Source organism: Podarcis filfolensis (assembly GCF_964270895.1).
Source record: "Podarcis filfolensis genome assembly, chromosome: 12".
In the NCBI taxonomy this organism is placed as follows: Eukaryota; Metazoa; Chordata; class Lepidosauria; order Squamata; family Lacertidae; genus Podarcis; species Podarcis filfolensis.
In genome coordinates this window covers 34379364-34402473 of record NC_139614.1, presented here as the reverse complement: position 1 = coordinate 34402473, position 23110 = coordinate 34379364, and the positions used below count along the sequence as shown (strand labels likewise).

The window sequence follows — 23110 nt, the reverse complement described above, 5'->3', positions numbered from 1 at the left end:
GAGCCTGTGGAGGTTTCTCAAGAACCAGTGAAACGCCTTCATTTTTGTTTTCACCGGACTGGCCTTCAAACTACAGAAATTTTGCCAGTTGTACATGGGTTATCAGAGCGCCAGACTCAACAGTGGAGATCAACATCCTATCCTTGGATATTGAGTCTCATCGCTCATGCAACTACGATAAACTTGTCCTGAGAGATGGTGAGAAACACTGGCACCTTTCCATAGTTGTGGACTGCAACTGGAAATCCTGGTTTATGCAGTTTGCAATTCTCATGCTTGCCAGCTTCCCGTGTCTACATGTCTTCCGCCTCCCCTATTGTGTTAGACTCATGGTGAACTGGGGCTCATCCCTCTAGTAAGTGACTCTCACAGATTTCTGCCAACAGATAGGGCTATCCAGTGGAGCAGAGCTGCAGCAGTAGCCTCCTAGCAGCAGTGTCAGTTCTGCTTACTAGGAGGAGGGTGAGGAGAAGGCAAGGCCCAGGGCCATATGGGTGCAGCACCAGGAGTGCTAGATTGGCTCTGCTGGTGCACTCACATAGCCTCAACCTCGGCACCACTTCACCACCACCCCTTCCTTCTTCCATTAAGTAGTCGTGGTGATGCTGCCAGGAGGCTATTGTTGCAGCTCCATACGACTGCATTTTAAAATGCCACACAGAAGTATTTCCAAAGGCCACCATGCACCTGCCACAAAGTCTGAACAGAGAGACAAGCCATGACCCTAGGTTCTGACGCAACACTAAGCCCAAACCATGGTTTAGTTCTGATTAGCACTGCAGCAGGAAAGCATAGTGAGGAAAAAGTTGCCCATGGTTTTTACTGTGAGTACCCACACACTCATGGACTCCCACTGACATGGTTTGGCTTAGTGTTGCATGCAAACCAGTCCATCTTCTGGCTACCAATGAAATGGTGAATGGAGAACTTCCAACTCTAACATTGCCTCTCCAAATAAAACATTCTTTTCATAGGAGACAACAGCCTTGCACCAGTCCTGGCCACTCTATGTGGTCGTGAAGTTCCTGGACCAATAAGATCCACTGGGAATGCTTTGTACATCCGCTTCACTTCAGATGCAAGTATTACCGGTGCTGGGTTTAATGCTTCTTACCACAAAAGTAAGTCGTCATTTAAAACTGTTCTTTGGGTGCCTTTGCAGATTTAAGGGGGGGGGTGGACAGACTGGAAGGAACTGATTATAGAATCTCTTTATTTTTTGTACTGTTGCCTGTCCTGTTCAGCAACAATCCTCTGCACACAAACATAAATGTTGTGAATCCCACGGGTGCATGTTTTTTGAGATGTAATCTTAAATTCACCCCATTTTCATGTGTAACTTCAAAACCACTGCACAATTATTGTTGTTGATATCTGCCTGGATATCTGCCCGGAAATGCAGAGTAAGAAAACATTTCTCTGTTATGGTAAGATTTGCAAGCTGCTTTTGTACTGCTGTGGGTTCTTTTAAAAAAAGGGGGAGGTGAATTGCATTCCACAAAACGGTGCAACTGTTTTTACGTAGTTTAAAAAAATTGTAAGTCCCTACAAATGCAAAGAAAGAAAGAAAGAAAGAAAGAAAGAAAGAAAGAAAGAAAGAAAGAAAAGAAAGGGAAAGGACCCAGATGTATATGATAACAGGATTAGACTGCTGCAAGATGATTATTTTTTAATGTACCTCTGTCCTGGAGAAACAGAATAATCAAATTACAGAATCTTAAAATGATACAAGAGGAGATGTCTAGTTCTTCATACATTTCCAAACATTTACAGTTGCTTCAGAAGAAGTTGTCGCTTCCCCTGTCAAGGAAATAGCACCACAGTTATTGTAGGTTTGGCATTTCAGCAGCAAACTGGAGTGGGAGAGATAGGTTTGGTTGCAAGTAGCCAGTGAATCATGAAACAAACCTTTGCTGAAGCACCGAGTGCCACATGTTACACATCATATCTGGCACTGGAGAGACTTTGTTCTCAAATTTTTGTATTGCAAGATATATTAGTGACATATTTGATTGTGGGAAAGGCACAACAGCAGCAATCCTATACATGCTACCTGGAAGTAAGAGCCTCATTGGCCACAATGGGACTTAACTTCAAGTAAGCATGAAGCAACAGGAAAAGGTGCCAAATTCAAAAAGTGCTGAACCACAGCCAGAAAGCAGGAATTTGACGCACATTTCTAAAGTGCTCTGAATTCTTCCTTTACAGCTGTAGCCCCAGGGTGAATTCAAGCCACAAGTGCAAATGATTATTTTTTTTGCAACCTCAAATTGAGTTAAGGTCAGAGCTGCAAAGGAAGCATTGGGAGTTCACCAAGAGTGCACATCCCAATTCTATCTTTGAAAACCGCAGGTGTCAATGTATGACATCAGGTGACTGACAGGTGGGCAGCCACACTCACCTGTCAAGGTGGTCCATAGAGAAAGGTTCGATTCTGGATCTGTCCTGCCAGCTGGATCCCGTTCCCTGCCTCTGTAATTAAAACGACTGGCATAATCTGTGGGCAAAGATCTTGTAGAAGATCTCCTACAAATTAATTAACTGAGCCTGAAAACATGTATGTTAAGAGTTTGGCCCTGGCTCAAAATATGCACTGCTTTTGTGAGGATGATTCTATAAGAGCTAGAAGCACCAAACTGATAAATCTGAGATTTCAGAGATTTGGACAGGATGGGAATGAAATGAAATTTAAAAAAATTAAACAGTCCTTTCCTTAACAGAGTCTTATTCCTTTAACTTAGGTTGTGGTGGTTATTTGTACACAGACAGTGGTGTGGTCACTTCACCCAACTATCCGCAAACCTATCCTCCTAACCTTAATTGTTCTTGGCATGTTATGGTTACTGTTGGCTTCATCATTGGCATCCATTCTGAGGAGCTCTTCCAGGTGATAAATGAAGATGCTGCCTGCAGTCGTGGAGATTATGTTGAGGTGAGGACAATAGGAAAGCAATATTGAAATAGCTCAGCCAGTTACTCTTTTGTTTCTGAGCATCAGTTTATAGTGTTGTGGTTCTATCCAATAAAGTCATCCCGTTAGAGCAAAGGCCTTCCTCTTTCTTCCCCACATGAACCCCTCCAATCTGTTCCAGGTTTTCCTCAACCCCAGAACAGATTAGGGGACACATAGAAAAGGAGGAAGAGGAAACTCTGTTACACAGGCAGAAGTTCATGTGCTAAAGGGATGCTAAAGGGAAGTAACCAGCTTGCTTACTTCTTACTGAGTCCTTGTTAGCCCTGAGTTCCCATCATAAACAGTAGCATTTCCCTTTTTCATTTTATGGGTTGAGACACAAAACCTATAGTGGGTTTATCGACTTTCTGACATGTTAAAAGGCCTTAGGCCTGAAGCAGCTGAGTTAAAATCCCAATTCTTCCCTGGATTAATTGAGTAGCCTTTGGCACATTACTGTGTATCTGTCCATTTCAATTCCACATCTTTAAAATGGGAAGTAATAGCTTGTTCTCATAGATCTGTCATGAAAACGAAATAAATCATCTTGCACATTTAATGTTTGGTTTTTTTTAGCTTAGGAATGGACCAGATATTTCTGCCCCACCGTTAGGACCTAGCAGCAGGAATGGACGCTTTTGTGGTAGCAATTCCCTTTCTACAATGTACACCACAGACAACCAGCTATTTGTCCACTTCCTTTCTGATAGCAGTAATGGAGGGCAAGGTTTCAAACTGAAGTACGAGGCAAAGGGTCTTGGTGAGTATTGGCACTAAATACAAACAGGGGCTACCGAAACATTCATCATACTCTAAATCAGTGGTTCTCAGATGATGTCAGGATCCATGATTGACAGGAACATTAAATGGTTAAGAAGTGCCCAACTGGCTCAGACTATACCTCCATCTGGACCACCATCCTGCTTACCATAATGGCCAACCAGATGCCTCAGGGAAGCCTACAAGCAAGGCAGGAAACTAATGGCTCTCTGGTAGTCTGTGACATAGTGCCTCCAAACTTGGAGAGCCCATTTAGTCATCACGGTTGATAGCTGTTGGTATACTCCAAAAATTCAGCATGGCTTCAGTGCTGGGGTCCTTGCTTGAGTGGAGGAGCACCAGCTTGGTCAAAATACATCCCTGGACCTCATTTGCACATTACCTTTTCTGATACTTCTGGTGAAGGACCACACTGGCATATTTCTCAGTTGGTTTTTTATGAATGCCTGTAGGGAAACAGCTACAAAGTCTCTATGGCATATGAGGAGAAACTTGCCTCCTTTACATATTGCCCAGTTTAAGGGGCATCATGAGCTGACTAGAAAGCAGGGCCATGCCGCTGGTCTTGCCCCTAGGCATTAGGCATGTCACTGGCCCTCTGGACGTCAGTGTGTTGGTGTAGATATCTGCAGGGAGGAAGCCAGGCATGAACATCTGCATGGATGTGAACTTCCACGCAGCTGAGACTCCCAACCATGCAGGTGTCACAACTGCATAGAAACCTATGCACAAGCAGTTGCTCTCAGGCAGGTCTTTCTCTCTGCATTTATCATTGCCAATGCATGTGTATCCAGGGGACAGGGACAGTGGAATGGCCCCATGCCGTGATCATTGCATGAAGTCCCCTCCATGAGGATAACTCATGAAGAGAGCATCTGTGTGTTAATTTTGAAAGGAAGGGTAGAACTGATAAAACCAAAGCTATAAACGATTCCATGTCAAAACTTCCACACACACATAGAAAAACAACAACAGAAGAAAGTATTGTGTATTGTCCTTGTGATACCAGAAAATTAAGGTGGGTCTCATAGATGATCCATTTTAGTGTGTTTATAATAGAACACATTATTATACACATTCCTTATAGTATTCAACCAGCTCCTCCTCATCTTCTGTTTCCAGCTTGTGGAGGGAACTTCTATATCAGCCAGTCCAACCCCTCGGGATTTGTCTCTTCACCTGGCCGTCCTGGCAACTACCCACCACATGCCGATTGTGTGTGGACAATCATTGCTCCCTTTGGGGCTGCAGTGGAGCTGCAGTTTGAAGATCACTTTGATATCCAGTCTTCACCCAAGTAGGAGCACATTGTTGTATTAGCTTTCTTTAAATTTTCTGAAGCTATCATGGAGGGTTGGGGGTTAATGTAATGGGGTTCTTGCTTTTATTTCTCTTCTAAATCTAAAGACACTACGCTACAGTAAAGCAAAGTGGTACCGCTGGCTTTGCAGGGGGGAGGCCTTTCTGCAGCTGCAGGCTAGCAAGGACCCTCCTCCAGAACATTCAGTCTGTTTCTCTGCTTGCCAAATGTCTCCCCATTAAAAATGGTGGGATATTCCAGTGATCCATGATGGGGAAGAGCTCTCATCCCAATAAACACTTTCTTCTGTCTCAAAATTGAATCATAGCTATTGGAGAAGGGAGAAGCCTGGGTGAGCTGGGTGAGGCCATAGGGTCACTGGGAGGAGCCAGGATGTCTGACAGCCAGGGTGGGATCTCCTGAAACCTGCTACAAAGGTAGAAAGACATGTAGGGAGGCAACTAGCAACCTAAGGAAGGAGCAAGCGCTAGCTTTGCTTTAGCTGAGCATTATGTTCTTCTTTAAGGGCTATATCAGAGCTTGAGAGCGTGTGATGCTCCAGATATTTCTGAGCTGCAGCTCCCATCATCCTGGACCATTGGCCATACTGGCTGGGACAGATAGGAGATGGGAGTCCAAGAACAGGTTCCCCACCACTAACCTACATTCATTGTATCAGTGGAAGCGCGACTGTGTCAGTTGTTTCACAGGCATGTTTTAATTGCTATAAATTCGGTGTCTTTTGAAGGATATGGCATTTTTACCCCCATTTAGAATGTACTGCTAACTTTAAAATAAATGTGAAGAACCTTCTGGAGGAGAGGTTTCTAAGAATCTTTATATTCTCAGTTTTGTTTGCCTTGTATATTTCATTAAGGGGAAAAAATTTGGGTAGAAATTTACTTCTTCGTCTTACATTTCCCTACAGTCACTTCATGCTCCGAGTTCTTCCTTCCTTCCTTCCTTTCTCCATCTGCTGATACTCAGGGACAATTATATGCCCTAAAAGCATTCCCACTGAATTTATATGAGGAAAAAAAAATCATCCTTATGATATGGTCGATTTCATAGCCATATGTGTCTGAAGATAGTCCCAATTACTCTTCCTACAGTGGTTTTTAATTAAAAGAATTCAAAAATGCTTGATTGAGCTAATTGCATTCATAATTGGCACTTAATGAATCAGAACTAAGCATTCTAAATTCAGTTTTTTAACACAGTCCTCAAAAGCCATTTTTTAAATCATGCTTCAGACAGGAGGAGAAAGTACTGCAGAGCAAACTCTCCATAATGCTGTGACCTATTTAGATATTTCTTGCTCTGTAATTGATTTATATCTCAGGTGACCCTAGGTATTATTGATTGTTAGGGTGTCTGTCTCTGTTTTTCCTGCCCTGCTCAGAATTGAGCTACCATGTCATTCACTGAAGGATGTTAGTTCCATGTTTCAGATACTTCCTGAAATGTTGCAAAGCAATTTTCACCAGTTTAAATGTATCTGTTGCCTTCTCTCAGCTGCACATTAAGTTACCTTGAATTGCGAGATGGTGCCGATGCCAATTCACCAGTAATCGCCAAGCTTTGTGGGAATTCTTTACCAGGCATTCAAAGGTCATCTGGTTCTACCTTATATATGAGATTTCGTTCAGACAGTATAGACCCACACGCTGGATTCAATGTCAAGTATTCAAGAGGTAAAATGAAAAAAATAATAATACCCAGCATTTTTACTGATCCAAAATCCTTAAATGAAAGACTAGAATACGTATGACCATTTCAGTGATCAGACTCTGTTTCTTTGCAGCTGTTTGTGGTGGAACACTGATGGGACAAAACGGAGTCATTGAAAGTGTCGGATTCCCTGATCTCCACTATCCAGACAATTTGCTGTGTGAATGGTTTCTCCGTGGACCTGTGGGTCATTTTCTCACCATTCGCTTTGAAGCACTAGATATACAGAACTCATCTGAGTGTGGATATGACTACCTGGAAATTCGAGAACAGTATGCGTCAGGTCTGTGAAACTCTTGTCGTCACTCTTTATTCCTTGCATGTGAGGGGAACTAACAGTCTGATATGATTTTCTGCTGAAGTCATTACAATTCTGAGTAGGGCATGGCTGTCTTTGTGAGCAGGCAACTGGGGCAGAATTTTGGAATCCTCTCTGTGCTGTCCCTCACCCCACCCCACCCCAGAACCTACCAGTCACTACTAAGGCTGATCAAATCTGTCAATTTCGGTGTTTCTAAATTTTTGGCTTTTTCAGTCTTATGTTTGGTCCTCTATACTTTCACATCAGTTGTTTGTTTGTTTGTTTGCTTGAAAAGTCCTAATAAGAAATGGCATTAGTAGTAGTAGTAGTAATAGTACAGTGGTACCTCTGGTTACGTACTTAATTCATTCCGGAGGTCTGTTCTTTACCTGAAACTGTTCTTAACCTGAAGCACTACTTTAGCTAATGGGGCCTCCTGCTCCTGCCGTGCCGCCGGAGCATGATTTCTGTTCTTATCCTGAAGCAAAGTTCTTAACCTGAAGCACTATTTCTGGGTTAGCGGAGTCTGTAACCTGAAGCGGATGTAACCCAAGGTACCACTGTACTGAAGATCTCAGGGCGGTTCACAGCATAAAAACACAAACTAAAAACACAAAATACACAATAAACCAAAAACAAACCAATAACCCCCTGCCTCCCACAAACACATATAAAATGACATAAAATGTTAATCAGCCAAAGGCCTGGTTGAAGTGGAGCGTTTTCACCTGGCACCTAAATGAAGGTGCCAGGCAAGCCTCCCTGGGGAGAGCATTTCACAAATGGGGAGCCACTGCAGAGGCTAAAGGGACCCCTGACCATTAGGTTCAGTCGTGACCGACTCTGGGGTTGCGGTGCTCATCTCACTTTACTGGCCGAGGGAGCCGGCATACAGCTTCCGGGTCATGTGGCCAGCATGACTAAGCCGCTTCTGGCGAACCAGAGCAGCGCACGGAAACACCGTTTACCTTTCCGCTGGAGCGGTACCTATTTATCTACTTGCACTTTGAGGTGCTTTTGAACTGCTAGGTTGGCAGGAGCACGGACCGAGCAATGGGAGTTCACCCCGTTGTGGGGATTCGAACCGCCGACCTTCTGATCGGCAAGCCCTAGGCTCTGTGGTTTAACCCACAGCGCCACCTGCATCCCGCACTGCAGAGGCTAGAGTGTCTGTATTTTCTGAGGAATGTTAGAGGCCTCTGGACCTCTCATGGAAGGAGGCACATGAAGATGGGTCTCAGATGATGGTGGTGAAGGAAAGCATTTTAGTGCAAATTTCTCCTAATGCACATATTTTAGTATGCAGTTTTGCCTAATATACACAAAATACAAGCAGAATGCAAGTAAATATAAATAAATACAGTGACTGGAACACAGGAAGCTGTCTTACAGTGAGTCAGACCACTGGTCTATCCAGCTCTGTACAGTCTACACTGACTGACAGTGTTTCTCCAACACTTCGGGCAGGGGTCTCTCCCAGCCATGCCTGGAAATGCAAGCGATCAAACCTGAGACCCTCAGATCAGATGCTCACCCTCTTTATTAACTTCTCTTTCTCTTTCTCTGTTCCTCTCTCTATCTACCTAGGGGATTTATTAGGTAAATACTGTGGTGCTAGTATACCCAGTGCATTGGACACCTCCAGCAACTTGGCTTACATCAAGTTTGCCTCTGATGGATCCATCAATGCTCCAGGCTTCAGACTACATTTTTCTGCTAGTGTTGAAGGTGAGCTGCAAAAACAGTGTGGTTTCCATTTCATATGTTGCCTTTTGACTATTGCTTATTGCATGCCATTGGGTTTGTCTTCTTCTAGTCCAGCTGCTATTGGCAGATCTTTTTTCAAGTCGAAGGTACAGTGTAAGATATTCTGATTTTAGTTTCTGCCTTAATTATGAATCAAGACGAAATATGGTAAACAAGGCAACCATTGCAGACACCTGAGTGTTTCCTTTTGTTTGACCTTTCCTCAGAATCACTATACATTTTATTTTGCTCTCCCAGAAAACATCAGTTCAGACTGCCTATTATTTGTGTCGTTCCAGAGTGTGGAGGTGATCTCCGTGGCACTGTTGGGACATTTACATCCCCCAACTATCCAAATTCTGCCCTGCACAAATTAAAATGCGAATGGAGAATCATGGTGCCATTGGGACGCCGGGTCACCCTTACCATTCACGACATGGCTTTTGGACTCTACCAGAACTGTAGCTCGAATTATGTGGCTGTAAGTGTGGGGGAAAGGGTTATTTGTACTACTGTGGAATATGGAAACGGCATAGCAAAGTTAAATTGACTACAAAAACAGAACAATGGAAATTAAAACACACCTAGCTTTTTAGGAATGACTAGTGGTGGCTGGTTCTCATTGGGACTGATAGGGCAGAGGGCAGGAAGAGCAACATTAGGTGGCGCTAGAGCCAATGACAGGCAAAGGCAACTGTTTTTGTCCCCATCTTCCTCCTCCCTGCTGAGTTCTGTAAAGCACAGCACAGAGAGAGGCCAACTAGCTGGCAGTGCTGCCCCCTGATTGGCTGTAAGTAGGAAAGCAGGAAGGTGGGGGCTGACTGAGGACAGGCTGAGGTTGATGTGGCAATTCCCCCCTTTATCCAAATAGACCAATTTCCAGTGCAAATAATACAGATGCATTTAAAACACAGGGAAGTTGGGCTTACCAAACCTAATCTACTCCCTGATATCCCTAATACCTCCACGGCAGGAATTCCTTGCTTTGCAACAGGTTGCTATGATCCGTTTTGCTATGACTGGCATGCTTGCCCACTGGTGCAGTGTTGAAGTCCCACGTCATACAAAGGTTTGGGCACAAGGAAGGCAGCTAGGCAGGCTGCAGCAGCAGCAGAAGAAGAGGTGGAATATCTGGTCCTGAGTGCAACCTCCTCCTCCCTGTGATGTCTTGACTGCAATAATTTGGCAATCTTGACTGAAGAGCTTGGAAAGGGACTCTGTGGCAATGCACATGTCTTGTATATACAAAGTCCCCAGTTCAGACCTGAGCATCTCCAGGTGGACCTGGGAAAGACCCCTGTCTTCTAAAAGCCTCTGCCACTCCTTGTCAAGACAATACTGAGCCGGATGGACCAATAGGCTGACTCGGTGTAAGGCAGCTTCTGACTCCCCCCTTCATGTTTCAAAGCAGATTTGTTCAAGACTGTCAATCGGGGTTTGAGGCATGTTGATGGTCATGCTACACTTAGAAGAAAGCCTTTTCTAAAGGTATTGTCAGGGAACTGCCATCGGCTCAGGGGCGAGAGGGGAAAGACCGGATGGATTACAGAGAGCCCCCAGAGATAGTGGGAAGTAGCACCTCCTCAGCGGAGGAGAGTAGCCACGCCTTTAGTGGAGAAGAGATGCAGGGCTCAGAGGAGGCGAGGCGGCGCCAGGACACCTTGCCTGAGCAAAGCGGGGAGGAGAGAGGTCCTCCGTTACCCATGCCTTCCTTGCGCAGTAGGCTTCCGCGCAGAGAGGGGAGGTGCAGACTGGGTGTCAAGAAACTACTCTGCTGGGGAAAGTTTAAGGACCGCCCACTCTCAGATTCTGCCAGTGAATGAGCCAGCCATGGGAGAGTGGCGCTCTGCATTCCAAAGGTTTTTATCACCAATAAGAAAGCTTAAAAACAGACTATTGAAGCATATTGCCTGATTGCTCTCGAGCAACCAACCTATACCTCTTACAGGTATGCTTGTTAATGTTATTCTCTATTTGGCAAGTAGGTTCACAATGGCTTTGGTGAAAATGCACCTCGACTCTCCACGCTGTGCGGTTTGGTGGCTCCAGGGACTCAGGTGAAATCCTCTGGAAACAAGATAACCGTCGTCATGGTCAAAAGTCACAATGGTTTTGAGGCAAGCTTCAGAATTACATATGCTTCTGATGAAGAAGCAGGTAATAGAACATGTGTGGGGGGGTTGTTTTGTATTTGCAACTTAACACTGACAAAAAGAATTAATATAAAGTCTGTTTAGCAGCTTTCTTATAACATGGTACTTCTCTTTAAACTGACTTATATGAAGTTACAGTTTTACAGTTCTCTGCTTGCATCTTTAACTTGAAGTAGGAGAACTGGAGGTGAGGAGTAAAGGAAAGATTCTGTCTAATTTTTGACCTGCCCAATGAGTTGTCTAATCAGGGCCTGCCCTATTGTTAGAAAAAGTGAAGCGGCCGCTTTGGGTCCCTGGTTTTGAATGTCATGAAAAGGTGGAAAATTCTAGTTATTTAACTTATTATTACTACATTTTTATTCTCAAGGACAGGTACTCATGGGATTTTCTGCCTCAGATACCGAAATAACACAACCAGCCTTGGATATTATGTACTTTGCAGTGAAGATTCATTTGCTTTTCAGCCTCAAGCAGTGAAATGTCTTGGACCAGCCCTATCTCTAATACTGTGGTAGCCAGTGCAACATCTGCGATATGTTGCCAGACTACAATTCCCATCAGTGTTGACCTCTGACCTTACAGGTTGGTGCTGATGGGGGTTGGATCCAGCAACATCTGAAGGGTACCACATTGGCTACCTGTGGTGGCCAAGCCATTACTTCTGTGACATAGACTTTTTCAGTGGTAGACTAGTTCCAATATCAACAGTGGAATGTGGAAGATGATCTTCGGCCAGTCATTATCTCTCCATTTAACTCATCTCATACGATTGTTGTGAGAAAAAGTTGGGAAGGACAGAATCATGTACACCACCTTGACCTCCTTGGAAGAAAGGTGGGCTGTGAATGTAATAAATAGGTAAATAATGAAATGTTGCCTTGCTGTTCCAAATGGTGTTGTTTTTTCCCAGTGTGTGGCAGCCATCTGCTCAGTTCAGGTGGTGGGAATCTCACTTCTCCTGGTTATGATGGCACCAGCAATTATGCAAACAACCTGAACTGTGAGTGGGTCATCCAAAATCCGCAGCCATCCATCACAACTCTTTACCTTCTCTTTGGAGATTTCTACTTGGAGCAACACATCAATTGCCAGAACGACTACTTAGAAATCCGGAGAGGTAAGTTACAGCTGCCTGTAACCAGTAAATAAATAAGAAAGCAATTCTAGTGGGCAGCAGGTGTCAGTTTGCATTTCTTAGGGCAGAAAGTATTGATCTGATATGTAGAGATCTTTCCTATTCTAATTAATTCAAGAGGGTTCTGAAAGCTTCTGAAAGCTTCTCTGTGTGAAAGAAACAAACAGAAGGTTCGTGATGTTTGCTCTATACCTTCACAGAAGCTGAGCACAGCTGGCTTAAACTGGTTTTCTTACCTCTTCTGTCAAGGTCATGCTGACTGTAAAAGTAGGGTCAGAAGGAGCCTGGGTTACACTTTCTGTTTCCATCTCTCTTCCTTCTGGTGTGGTGTTCTGTACATAGTATGCCTAGTGTTAAGGTTTAGACTTATTATAAGTTATTGTAAGTTTAAGTCAAGTCTGCTGCAACTGGATTTCTTATGGACAGTGCCAATCCCGAGTATATTGGATTTGTGACCATTATGCTCATTTGCCTTCAGTAGCAGTAAAGCTCTGCTGGTCTATTTTTTGGGACTCCTGCAATGTGCTTAAGTTGTTACTCTGCTAACTATACATTGAAATCTACTCTGGATCAATATTGAGTAGAATTTCATGACGGGCAGCAGGAGAATAGTTGTGGTGAATGAACAGTCAAATCCAAAGCTCTACTGGGCTCCTGTCAGCAGGGTGAAAGCTGATCGTGGTGGGATTTTGAGTTTTCCCTGTTGTTATTCCTTTATTCTGCTTTGTTCCTATTCCCTCCCCCCTCAAGGTACGTGTTGTAGGGATGGAAGTGCATTAGGTCCAGTCATAGCTGTCAACTTTTCCCTTTTCTTGCGAGGAATCTTATTCGGAGTAAGGGAATTTCCCTTTAAAAAGGGGAAACGTTGACAGCTATGGGTCCAGTTAATCCCAAGCTGCCCTTGGAATGCCTCCTTTTACCCTCTCTTATTTTGTATTTCATTTTATTCATCAGACTATAACAAAATATCAGTTTTCCCTAGCCAGAGAGGGCCAAATGGTGCAGTCGTGCATACATTCTTAAACTGTGAATAAACCGTGGTTGTCAATTAATAATAGGGACATTGGTTCAAGAAGCCAAGGTACTGCAACAACTTGGTATATTTGCTTGTTTTGAAGGGAGTCGTGTTTAGCTGGCTTTAGATATTTCATAGCACCATGTTTCTATTTAGGGGATTCTGATGGAGAGCTCTTATACCGACTATGTGGCCACAGCCCACCTCAGCATCCACTGCTAATAGCAGCTCCTCAGACCTGGATACAATTTTTGAGCAATGATCAAAATACAGACAAGGGATTCTTCATCCACTATGGATCTCTGGGTAAGTTTCATGTTACTTTTACTGTGTATGGTGATTCTAACAGATTGTACTGAAGGTGCAAAGCAAACACCTGTTTTCTGTTAATAATCCATGATGTGAACTCAATAGTCTTGCTTAACCATGGTTTGTTTGGACATCCCATCCCAAATGTTTGTCGCTGTACAAATGCACAAGGCAAGAGCTGCTGGAAAACAAATCAAGGTTTAGGGGAAAGGGACAAACCATGTTTGCTCATCTGTGAAATGGCTTGTGGCTTGTTAAAAGATATGGTTAAAACAAACAATGGCTTCCTGTTATATGTGAATGCAAGCAATGCAAGTGAGGTGTGTTCCCCCCACACCACCCAATGAAACTACCTAGGAACTGGCATGTCTGCATTTTCTATGAGTCAATGAACAAAGCTTCTTCAAATATCTCAAATTTTATTTCAGCCTGTGGTGGTGTAATGGAAGGTGAAAGTGGAATTATCTCAAGCCCTAACTACCCAGCACCTTACAATAGTTCTAGCCATTGCTCCTGGCTCTTGGTAGCACCAGAGGGACATACCATCAATGTGAGTATTGCCTTTCTCATCAGCTTATTATAAAATAAATGGGTGCATTTTATCCATAAGAACAAGGTAACTTTTACATGAAGTACTCTAATTGAGAGTATGAGTGTCATCATGCCTCAGACCACCCACTCGACTTCTTCCAAGACCCTCTGCCCCTTCTAATTTTTGTTGTATATTTTTTAAATGAACCGTTGCTCGTTTTTTGCAGTGTTTGTGTGTGTGTTCTTTTTTTGTCTGTTTTGCTTGTTTGAGGGGAGTGTAGGTGTTTTACCTGTTTTGGGGGGAGGGGCAGTGCTGAGCATCACCAAATGGGTACATTTTGGTGTGCACAACAATGTGTTTCCCGATGCGTTCACCAAAAATGCTGGGTTCCCCTGCACTAAGCAGGATTCATCTCACCAGCAAATACCTGCAGCTTAGTAAATTTCTCTTTTTTTTTTTTTTTTCGTTTGCCTGGGATTAGAAAAACAGGAGGCTGTTAAACACCTTGGAAGCTACAATAAAAGGTTGGTGGGTTGTGTTTGGCTTGGTTCTATTTAGCACTTCCTCCTAAATAAAAATGAAAGTAAGACAAGTAAGTGAACTGAGCACATTATGATGTCTGTTATGCTGGAGTAAAAATGAGGACAAATAGATTATTTTTTCATATTAAGCTATTTGTATTAGAGCTTTTAGCAGACTGAGATAGCTCTGTTTCTGAGACTTCCGGTTAGCGCCGGCGCTTAATGGCGGATCTCAACCCGAGCTCCGGGAGAGATCTGCTTCGTGGGTTCGGGTCCTGTCAGCTACGGCGAAGCGGGGACCCCTAAAAATCACAGGCGCGTTGCCTGTGAACTGGAGACTCGGCGGGCACCTTTGCGCCCCCCCGACGCTGCGAAATAGCCTTTTTAAAGGCTCCGGAGGAGCGGAGGGGTCTTGGAGCGGTGCTGAGAGTCGTCTTCACCCAGCCTGCGAAGCGAAGCCGCGTCGCCATTAGCGGAGAGCGCTGACTTCTTCCCGGGAAATTGGATTAAAAGAACAACTATCCGTGAGTAGGATTGACTGCTAAAGTAGAAATTGGACTCTAAAATTAAGAAATTGGGTACCGAGACGGATAAGTACTAAAAAGGAAGTCTGCTTTCCGTTCTGTAGCAAGATCAAAGCGAAAGGCACTCTAGCTGTAACTGCTTGAGAGGAAACTTGCGGGATTTAAGAAATCCACCACCAAAGCAAAGAACTCCCCCCCCCCGAAGGCAGGAGGGGGGGGAAGAAGATTTTAAAAGTGTTTCCCTGCCAATATAAAAGAATTGGATTAAGTATCGCTGCTCTTTAACCTGGGATCGGACTGCCGGAGAAAAGGAACCGGCTAAGGACTGTTGCTATAAGAAGCTAAAAAATATCTCAAATTGACTTTGGTTACTTCCAATTTGACACACTGTTTCTGTGGTATTACAAAGTTACTTACAGGACACTATTGACTGGGATCCCCTTGAAAAAGGAAAGAAAAATTGAAAGGGACTAGGAAACTTTTATTCCTTCTTTTTTGAAGAGTGTGGGATTACTTTGAGAAGCATAGAACTGACTCTACGCCCCCTAGAGGACCTACAAATTGTTTCAGCAACAAGTGGAGTTTAAAATTTGAGAACTTTGTTTGTGAGTTTCAAAGTCTGGGAATGACCTTGACTAAAAGACTTTGTTATGGCAGATGGTAAAGAGAAAGGGGAGTTACAAGAAACAACCTTGAGATCTGGCAGACAATACAAAATTGACACTTACATGCAAAGAAGGGCTTCTGTAACAGGAGCCTCTGGAACTATAGTGGCTGCAAAGCCAAAAGTGAAAGCAATGTCTACAGAAGAATCATTTGCTAAGGTATTGGAGAAGATAAATGACTCTTTGGAGGAACTAAAAAAGCAAGGTGCGGAGACTAAATTGCAAGTTGCTGAAACTAAAGTACAAGTTGCTGAAACAAATAAAAAAATTGAAGAAATCTCTGGGAAAATTGACCTAAATACTAAAAGTATAACTGACCTAGGGAATAAAGTGAACTCAAATGCAGAAGCAATTGGGAAATTATTGGAAGATTCATCTATAACACGAAAGATAGCCGAGGAAGCTAAGGAAATTGCAACTGCTGCGGAGGAAAAATTTCCACTAGTTTACAAGAAATTGGATGAATATGAACTGGCACTCTCTATGCAGGATATGCAACGCAAGGAGAGGAACCTGAGGATCAGACTTGTGCCGGAAAAGGAAGGAGAGAACTTGGTGGATGATTTGACAAAAGAATTTTCTGATTTTTGGAAGCAGGAGCTGAAGAAAGAAGATTTTAAGATAGAAAGTGCATTTAGATTGGGAATAAGACAGAAGAGAAATCGACCCAGAGATTGTCTTATTACCTTAAGATCAAAGGAGGAGCGAGATAAAATATTGAACCTGCACTACCAAACAGCCCTTCGAATTGAAGACTTTTTTATTGAGATCTTTAAAGACATCCCTAAGAGTATCTTGGACGCAAGAGGACATTATAAGGACCTGGTGACACTGCTGAAGAAGAACTACATACCATTCAGGTGGGAATTTCCCCAAGGCTTGTCTTTTAAATATAAGGGAAAGAAGAGAAGAATAAAGACTGTAAGTGATAAAGACAAGTTCTTGGGAGAACACGAAGAAGACCTACAGAAAGAGACATTTCCAGGACAAGGGCATCCATCACTGGACACGAACACGGTACCACCGACAGACGAGGAACAAAAACAGGGAGCTGTAGGAGGAAGGAGTAAATAATCCCATCATGGCTCTGCAACTTCTAACCTGGAATTGTAATGGCTTAAATATTCCCAGGAAGAGAAAAAGTATATTTCATGCCTTAAAGAAAGACCAATTGGACTTGATTTGCCTACAAGAGACCCACGTGACAAGAGCACACAGAAAATTATTAATAAATAAAAGACTGGGACAGGAATTTATATCTTCAGACAGAGTAAAAAAGAGAGGAGTGGTGATCTATGCAAAAGAAAAATTGCAACCGAAACAAATCTTTAAAGATGATCAAGGAAGATATTTGGCAATTGAAATTCAATCTCAAGGAGAGAAGTATTTGATAGTGGGAATCTATGCACCAAACGAAGGGAAAGCTGAATTTTTTAAGAAGTTGCATGAAATTTTGATGGACCATATGGATTACAACTTAATTTTGATGGGAGATATGAATGGAGTGGTTTCAACAAATATGGACAAGGCACAAAGACAGGTAATAACAAAAGATGGAAGACTACCAAAGACTTTTTTTGAAATGACTGACAATATGGACTTGATTGATATTTGGAGAACAAAACACCCATTAGAAAGAGAGGGAACCTTCTTTTCTGAAGCCAAAATGACATGGACAAGGATTGACCAAATCTGGGTGACTAGCAGTATGGCTCCGAATATAAAAAAAGTAGAAATCTGCCCAAAAACTTTCTCCGACCATAATGCTGTAAAGATGGTGATGAGGCAAACAACAACTGGTTCCTTCAGATGGAGAATGAATGACACCTTATTTAGAGACGAGGAGATCTGCAAGAAGGCCCAAAAAACCTTGAAAGACTATTTTGAAATCAACTTAAGGTCTGAAGTAGAAAAAAGAATAGTATGGGACGCAAGCAAAGCCGTGATGAGAGGGTTTTTGATTCAGCAAAATACTTTAAAGAAGAGAAAGCAAAATGAGAAAAAGGAGAGAATTTTGGAAAAGATAAAAGAAGGGGGAAAACAATTAAGATCGAAGCCAAAATCCCAAGAGATTCTAAGAGAAATCAAATTTCATCAAACACAATATATGGAACTGATGAATCAAGAATTAGAGTGGAAAATTAAACAAATGAGACAAAAGACTTTTGAATCTGCTGATAAATGTGGCAAGTTACTGGCTTGGCAAATAAAGAAGAGACAAAAACTCAACACGGTAACAAATATAGAAGTGGAAGGAAAAAACATAAGTAATCCAGCGGAAATTAGGAATTGTTTTCAGAACTACTTTAGACAACTTTACACACAAGGGCCGCAAAAAGAAATGGACATACAACAGTTCCTCGAGGAAAATGGGCTGAAAAAGGTTTCGCATGAAAGTAAGATAATATTGAACCAGGAGATATCAGCACAAGAAATAGAAGATGCCATTCAAGGCATGACGCTGGGCAAATCCCCTGGACCGGATGGACTGACTTCCAAATACTACAAAGTTTTGAAGGAAGGGTTGATACAACCTTTGAAGGAAGTCTGCAATGAGATTATGGAGGGGAAAAGGGCACCCGATACGTGGAGAGAGGCCTACATTACACTTATACCAAAGACAGAGACTGAAAAGACCCAACTTAAAAACTACCGACCCATCTCGTTATTGAATGTGGATTACAAAATCTTTGCTGATATTTTGGCAAAAAGACTGAAGAGAGTTTTGATGGAGGAGATTCACGGGGACCAAGCGGGCTTTCTCCCAAAAAGGCACTTGTCGAACAATGTAAGGAATATAATTGACATTTTGGAAAAGCTGGAAGTGAACATAAACACTAAAGCTGTTTTGATATTTGTGGATGCCGAGAAAGCCTTTGACAACATTTCTTGGAGTTTTATGTTGAAGAACCTCCGGGGGATGGGGGTAGGCCAAGGGTTTGAAAATGGTATAGGTGCAATATACTCTGAACAGAAAGCCAAACTAATTGTAAATAATGTGGTTACAGAAGAGTTCAAGATTGAAAAAGGGACACGCCAGGGGTGCCCTATCTCCCCATTACTTTTTATATCGGTCCTGGAGGTTTTGCTTAATATGATTAGGAGGGACCAGTTGGTTAAAGGGATTCAGGTCGGAGCTAAACAATATAAACTGAGAGCATTTGCAGATGACTTAGTACTTACATTGCAAGAGCCAGAAGCTAGCACGAAAAGAGTTTTGGAAATAATTCAAGAGTTTGGTCAAATGGCAGGATTTAAATTGAATAAGTCTAAGACAAAGGTTTTGGAGAAAAATTTGACACAGATAGAAAAGGAAAGGTTCCAGAATGAGACAGGGTTGACTGTGGTTAAAAAAGTGAAATATTTGGGTATAAATATGACAGCTAAAAATGTGAATTTGTTTAAAGATAATTATGAAAAAACTTGGAGAGAAGTGAAAAAAGATTTGGAGATTTGGTCCAACTTGAAGCTTTCCTTGTTAGGCCGTATTGCAGCTATAAAGATGAATGTATTGCCAAGAATGTTGTTTTTGTTCCAAGCATTGCAAATAATTGATAAAATGGATTGTTTCAAGAGGTGGCAAAAAGACATATCTAAATTTGTCTGGCAGGGCAAAAAGCCCAGAATTAAATTTAAGATACTAACGGATTCAAAGGAAAGAGGGGGGTTTGCCCTGCCAGACTTTAAACTTTACTACGAAGCGGCAGCTTTCTGCTGGCTGAAAGAATGGCTACTTCTTGAAAACACAGACATTTTGGATTTGGAAGGTTTTAATAACATTTTTGGGTGGCATGCATATTTGTGGTATGACAAGGTTAAAGCACATAAAAGTTTTAAAAATCATATTGTCAGAAAAGCACTACTAAATGTCTGGGACAGATATAAAGACTTGCTGGAAAATAAAACTCCAAGGTGGCTGTCGCCAATGGAAGCTAAGGCAGTTAAAAAGTTAAATATGGAGTCCAAGTGGCCAAGATACTGGGAAATTTTGGAAAAGGAAGGGGACAAATTGAGATTGCAGAGTTTTGAGAAATTAAAAGGGAAGGTGAGAGACTGGTTCCACTACCATCAAATAAATGAAGCGTTTAAACTGGACAGTAAAATTGGCTTCCAGGTGGAAAAATCAAAATTGGAGACAGAACTGTTAGAACCCAGTACCAAGAATTTGTCCAAAATGTACAATTTGCTGCTGAAATGGAATACACAAGATGAAACGGTTAAATCGGTCATGATTAAATGGGCTCAGGACATTGGTCATAATATTTTGTTTGCTGATTGGGAAAAGTTGTGGACCACCGGGATAAAATTTACGGCATGTAATGCCTTAAGAGAAAACATTATGAAAATGATATATAGGTGGTACATAACCCCAGTCAAGCTTGCAAAGATTTACCATGTGCCTGACAACAAATGTTGGAAATGTAAAGAAACTGAAGGTACATTTTTTCATCTTTGGTGGACCTGCCCGAAGATTAAGGCATTCTGGGAAATGATCTATAATGAACTTAAAAAGGTATTTAAATATACTTTCCCCAAGAAACCAGAGGCCTTTCTCTTGGGTACTGTCGGCCAAGGGGTGTTAAAGACGGATATAACTTTCTTTATGTATGCTACAACAGCAGCTAGAATACTCATTGCGAAGTACTGGAAGACGCAAGAACTACCCACACTGGAAGAATGGCAGATGAAGGTGATAGACTATATGGGCTTGGCAGAAATGACGAGCAGAATCCGAAACCAGGGAAGAGAAGCAGCGCAAGAAGAATGGAAAAAATTCAAGGACTATTTAAAGAAATATCACAAAGTTAATGAAAGTTAGAATGATGTTGGACTGGAAAGTAAATGGTTACTATTAGCAATGGTTAAGACAAGGAAAATAAGGAAGAATAGTCTAAATTTAAATTAAAATAAGGGAAGATTTGCTGAACAATCGATAAGAATTTGGAATACAGAAAGGGGAGGCATGAGGAAGTCGGGGAAGATAGGATATGAAATTAGGATATGAAATGATACATGTTTTTTGTTTTGTTTTTGTTTTTGTATGTTTATGTTTGTTGTATTGTGTTTATATGGAAAAATAAAAATATTTTTAAAAAAAAAAAGAGAGATAGCTCTGTTTCTGATGCATTTTTGCAAATACTATTCTATGTTCATGGTCATCTCGTATTGCTCGCCCACAGCTTACTTTTGTGGACTTTGAAATTGAAAATCATAGGACCTGTAGATGGGACTCGGTCACCATTCTGAATGGTGGATCTCCGAGTTCTCCTGTCATTGGACGATACTGTGGAACTTCATCACCAGGCACCATTCAGTCAGGCTCCAATCAGTTATTAATAAACTTCAATTCCGACCACTCAGTGCAGGGAGATGGTTTCTATGCAACATGGACTGCAGACTCTTTAGGTAAGCAGGAAACCATTATAAATTCCTTCCTTCTAATGCATAGCATTGACTGTTGTGAAGTAGGACTCCCCACCCCCCTCCATCTCTGGATATGGCAGTGGACAGAGAAATGTCTCCATTGCTGGAATGAAGAACAATTTTAATGAAGTTTGATAGAGATAAAATGCATGTATACCATGCAAAAAATAGCTCCATCTTCCACCTGATTGTCTTAGGGCCCATTTTCATGATCTGCATCAGTGTGGTAAATGCTCCTTAAGCTAGTGTTGAGATCTTGGCACAGAAACAGGGAGAGCTGAGTGAAAGCAGTTGATACATGCAAACTCTTTGTGAATTGCCTTTTAGTAGACCGCTGCACACAGTCAAGAAAGATACAGTGGTACCTCAGGTTACATACGCTTCAGGTTACAGACTCCACTAACCCAGAAATAGTACTTCGGGTTAAGAACTTTGCTTCAGGATGAGAACAGAAATCGTGCAGCAGGAGGCCCCATTAGCTAAAGTGGTGCTTCAGGTTAAGAACAGTTTCAGGTTAAGAACGGACCCCTGGAACGAATTAAGTACTTAACCCGAGGTACCACTGTACTCTGATATAGGGACTTATTAATAATACACTTTTCGGAGTGTGCTTCATAAGCCATACATGACTGTTTTTGGTTACAAATGGTTGAGAAAGTAGAGAGCTGCCTTGGACCATTGGTTCATCTAGTTTTGTATTCCGCATTAAATGGCAGCAGCTCTCCGAGGTTTCAGAAAGCTCCACCTGAAGATGCCAGGGACTGAACCTCAGACTTACTGTATGAAAAGCATGCACTCTGCCACTGAGTGATGGTCCTACCTCCAACAGTCAGCAGAAGAAGCCACTGCCATCTGACCATGAATCCATACCTTTTCACCAGGAAAAGATTGTGCAATGTGATCTTCCATCCAGATGCATGCATGCATTTTTGACTCATTCTATAACCCTCTGTCATTTTTGCAGGATGTGGGGGCACCCTTCATTCTGAAAATGGCACCATCCATTCTCCCCACTGGCCCCAGGACTTTCCTAGTAACATTAGGTGCTCGTGGGCAATAATTACCCATGAAAGCAAACATTTGGAGATAACCTTCAGTGAGAATTTCCAGATTCCAGATAGCTACGGGCAGTGTCAGAGCAGTTATGTGAAGGTAAGTAAATATGTTTTGTCAATATTATGGACTATGGTAAGTTTAAGTATAGTTCACTAGCCAAGCAGTTTTAGGCTGGTGAAGCAGGTCTAAGGATTGAGCTGCAGGTAAGTAGAAGTACTGACTCTGTAAAGCATCCCACTTCCATGCTGAGGAGGCTTCTGTGGTGAATTTTCCTGTCTGCCCACAGATGTCCCACTCCAGAGGTGGACAGGTAGGTCCACAACATCCAGTGGCCCCTTGGCAGCCCTCCCAGGGTGCTTAGAATTGGTCTTTTTGGAAAACAAGGCCAAGTTGTTCGCATTTTATACGAAAAATAATGACAGAAAAACACCCCAATCTGTGCCTGCTTTTACATAAATTGATATGCACTCTGTATCAGAAAACCTGTTTCTTTAATGTTGCTTTCATCAAATACCTGAAAATGTTCAGGAATAACAAAAGAATAATGTATACTTCCTTGGCTGTTAAAGATCTGCTTCACTGGAAGACACTTGAAGAGAAGGGGATGTTTGGCATTCCTTAGAGCCTAATAGTTTTCTAAAGAATTTGGCAGATGTTGTGTGTTGTTGTTCCCAGACTGTGCAAAAGCACACAACTCCCACTTGTTCATAAAGGGCAGGCATAATTTATCATCGTGTAGGAAGACATAAGCGGCTGGGTTACTGCTCAAAGAGGGCCAAGATGGCATATATTTATAGAAGCAATGGGAATATACCTTGGCCGATTTAGAGATCACATTTCAGCCTACTGAATGGGATAGAATTTGAAAATGTTAATTGAAATATGCTTTTGTGCACAAGAGTTCCTTGCTGGGGGATGCAGAAATCAAAAAGGATTTGCCCACTGTGGCTATTTGGGTGAAGCAT

At 42.3% G+C, this 23110-nt stretch overlaps 1 protein-coding gene across 2 annotated transcripts in view; it reads left to right on the top strand.

The window, feature by feature from the left end:
- CUBN (cubilin) overlaps positions 1–23110 on the top strand; it is a 137269-nt gene that overhangs the window by 89887 nt on the left and 24272 nt on the right. For both annotated transcript variants that reach the window (XM_083578438.1, XM_083578439.1), the window contains 15 exons: positions 1–198; positions 975–1121; positions 2742–2932; positions 3530–3713; positions 4856–5030; positions 6549–6727; positions 6838–7047; positions 8653–8793; positions 9111–9292; positions 10797–10968; positions 11875–12081; positions 13271–13420; positions 13852–13973; positions 20846–21071; positions 22054–22241. In XM_083578438.1, the coding sequence (XP_083434564.1) occupies positions 1–198; positions 975–1121; positions 2742–2932; positions 3530–3713; positions 4856–5030; positions 6549–6727; positions 6838–7047; positions 8653–8793; positions 9111–9292; positions 10797–10968; positions 11875–12081; positions 13271–13420; positions 13852–13973; positions 20846–21071; positions 22054–22241 (2672 nt within the window). The remainder of the gene's footprint in view (positions 199–974; positions 1122–2741; positions 2933–3529; positions 3714–4855; positions 5031–6548; positions 6728–6837; positions 7048–8652; positions 8794–9110; positions 9293–10796; positions 10969–11874; positions 12082–13270; positions 13421–13851; positions 13974–20845; positions 21072–22053; positions 22242–23110) is intronic.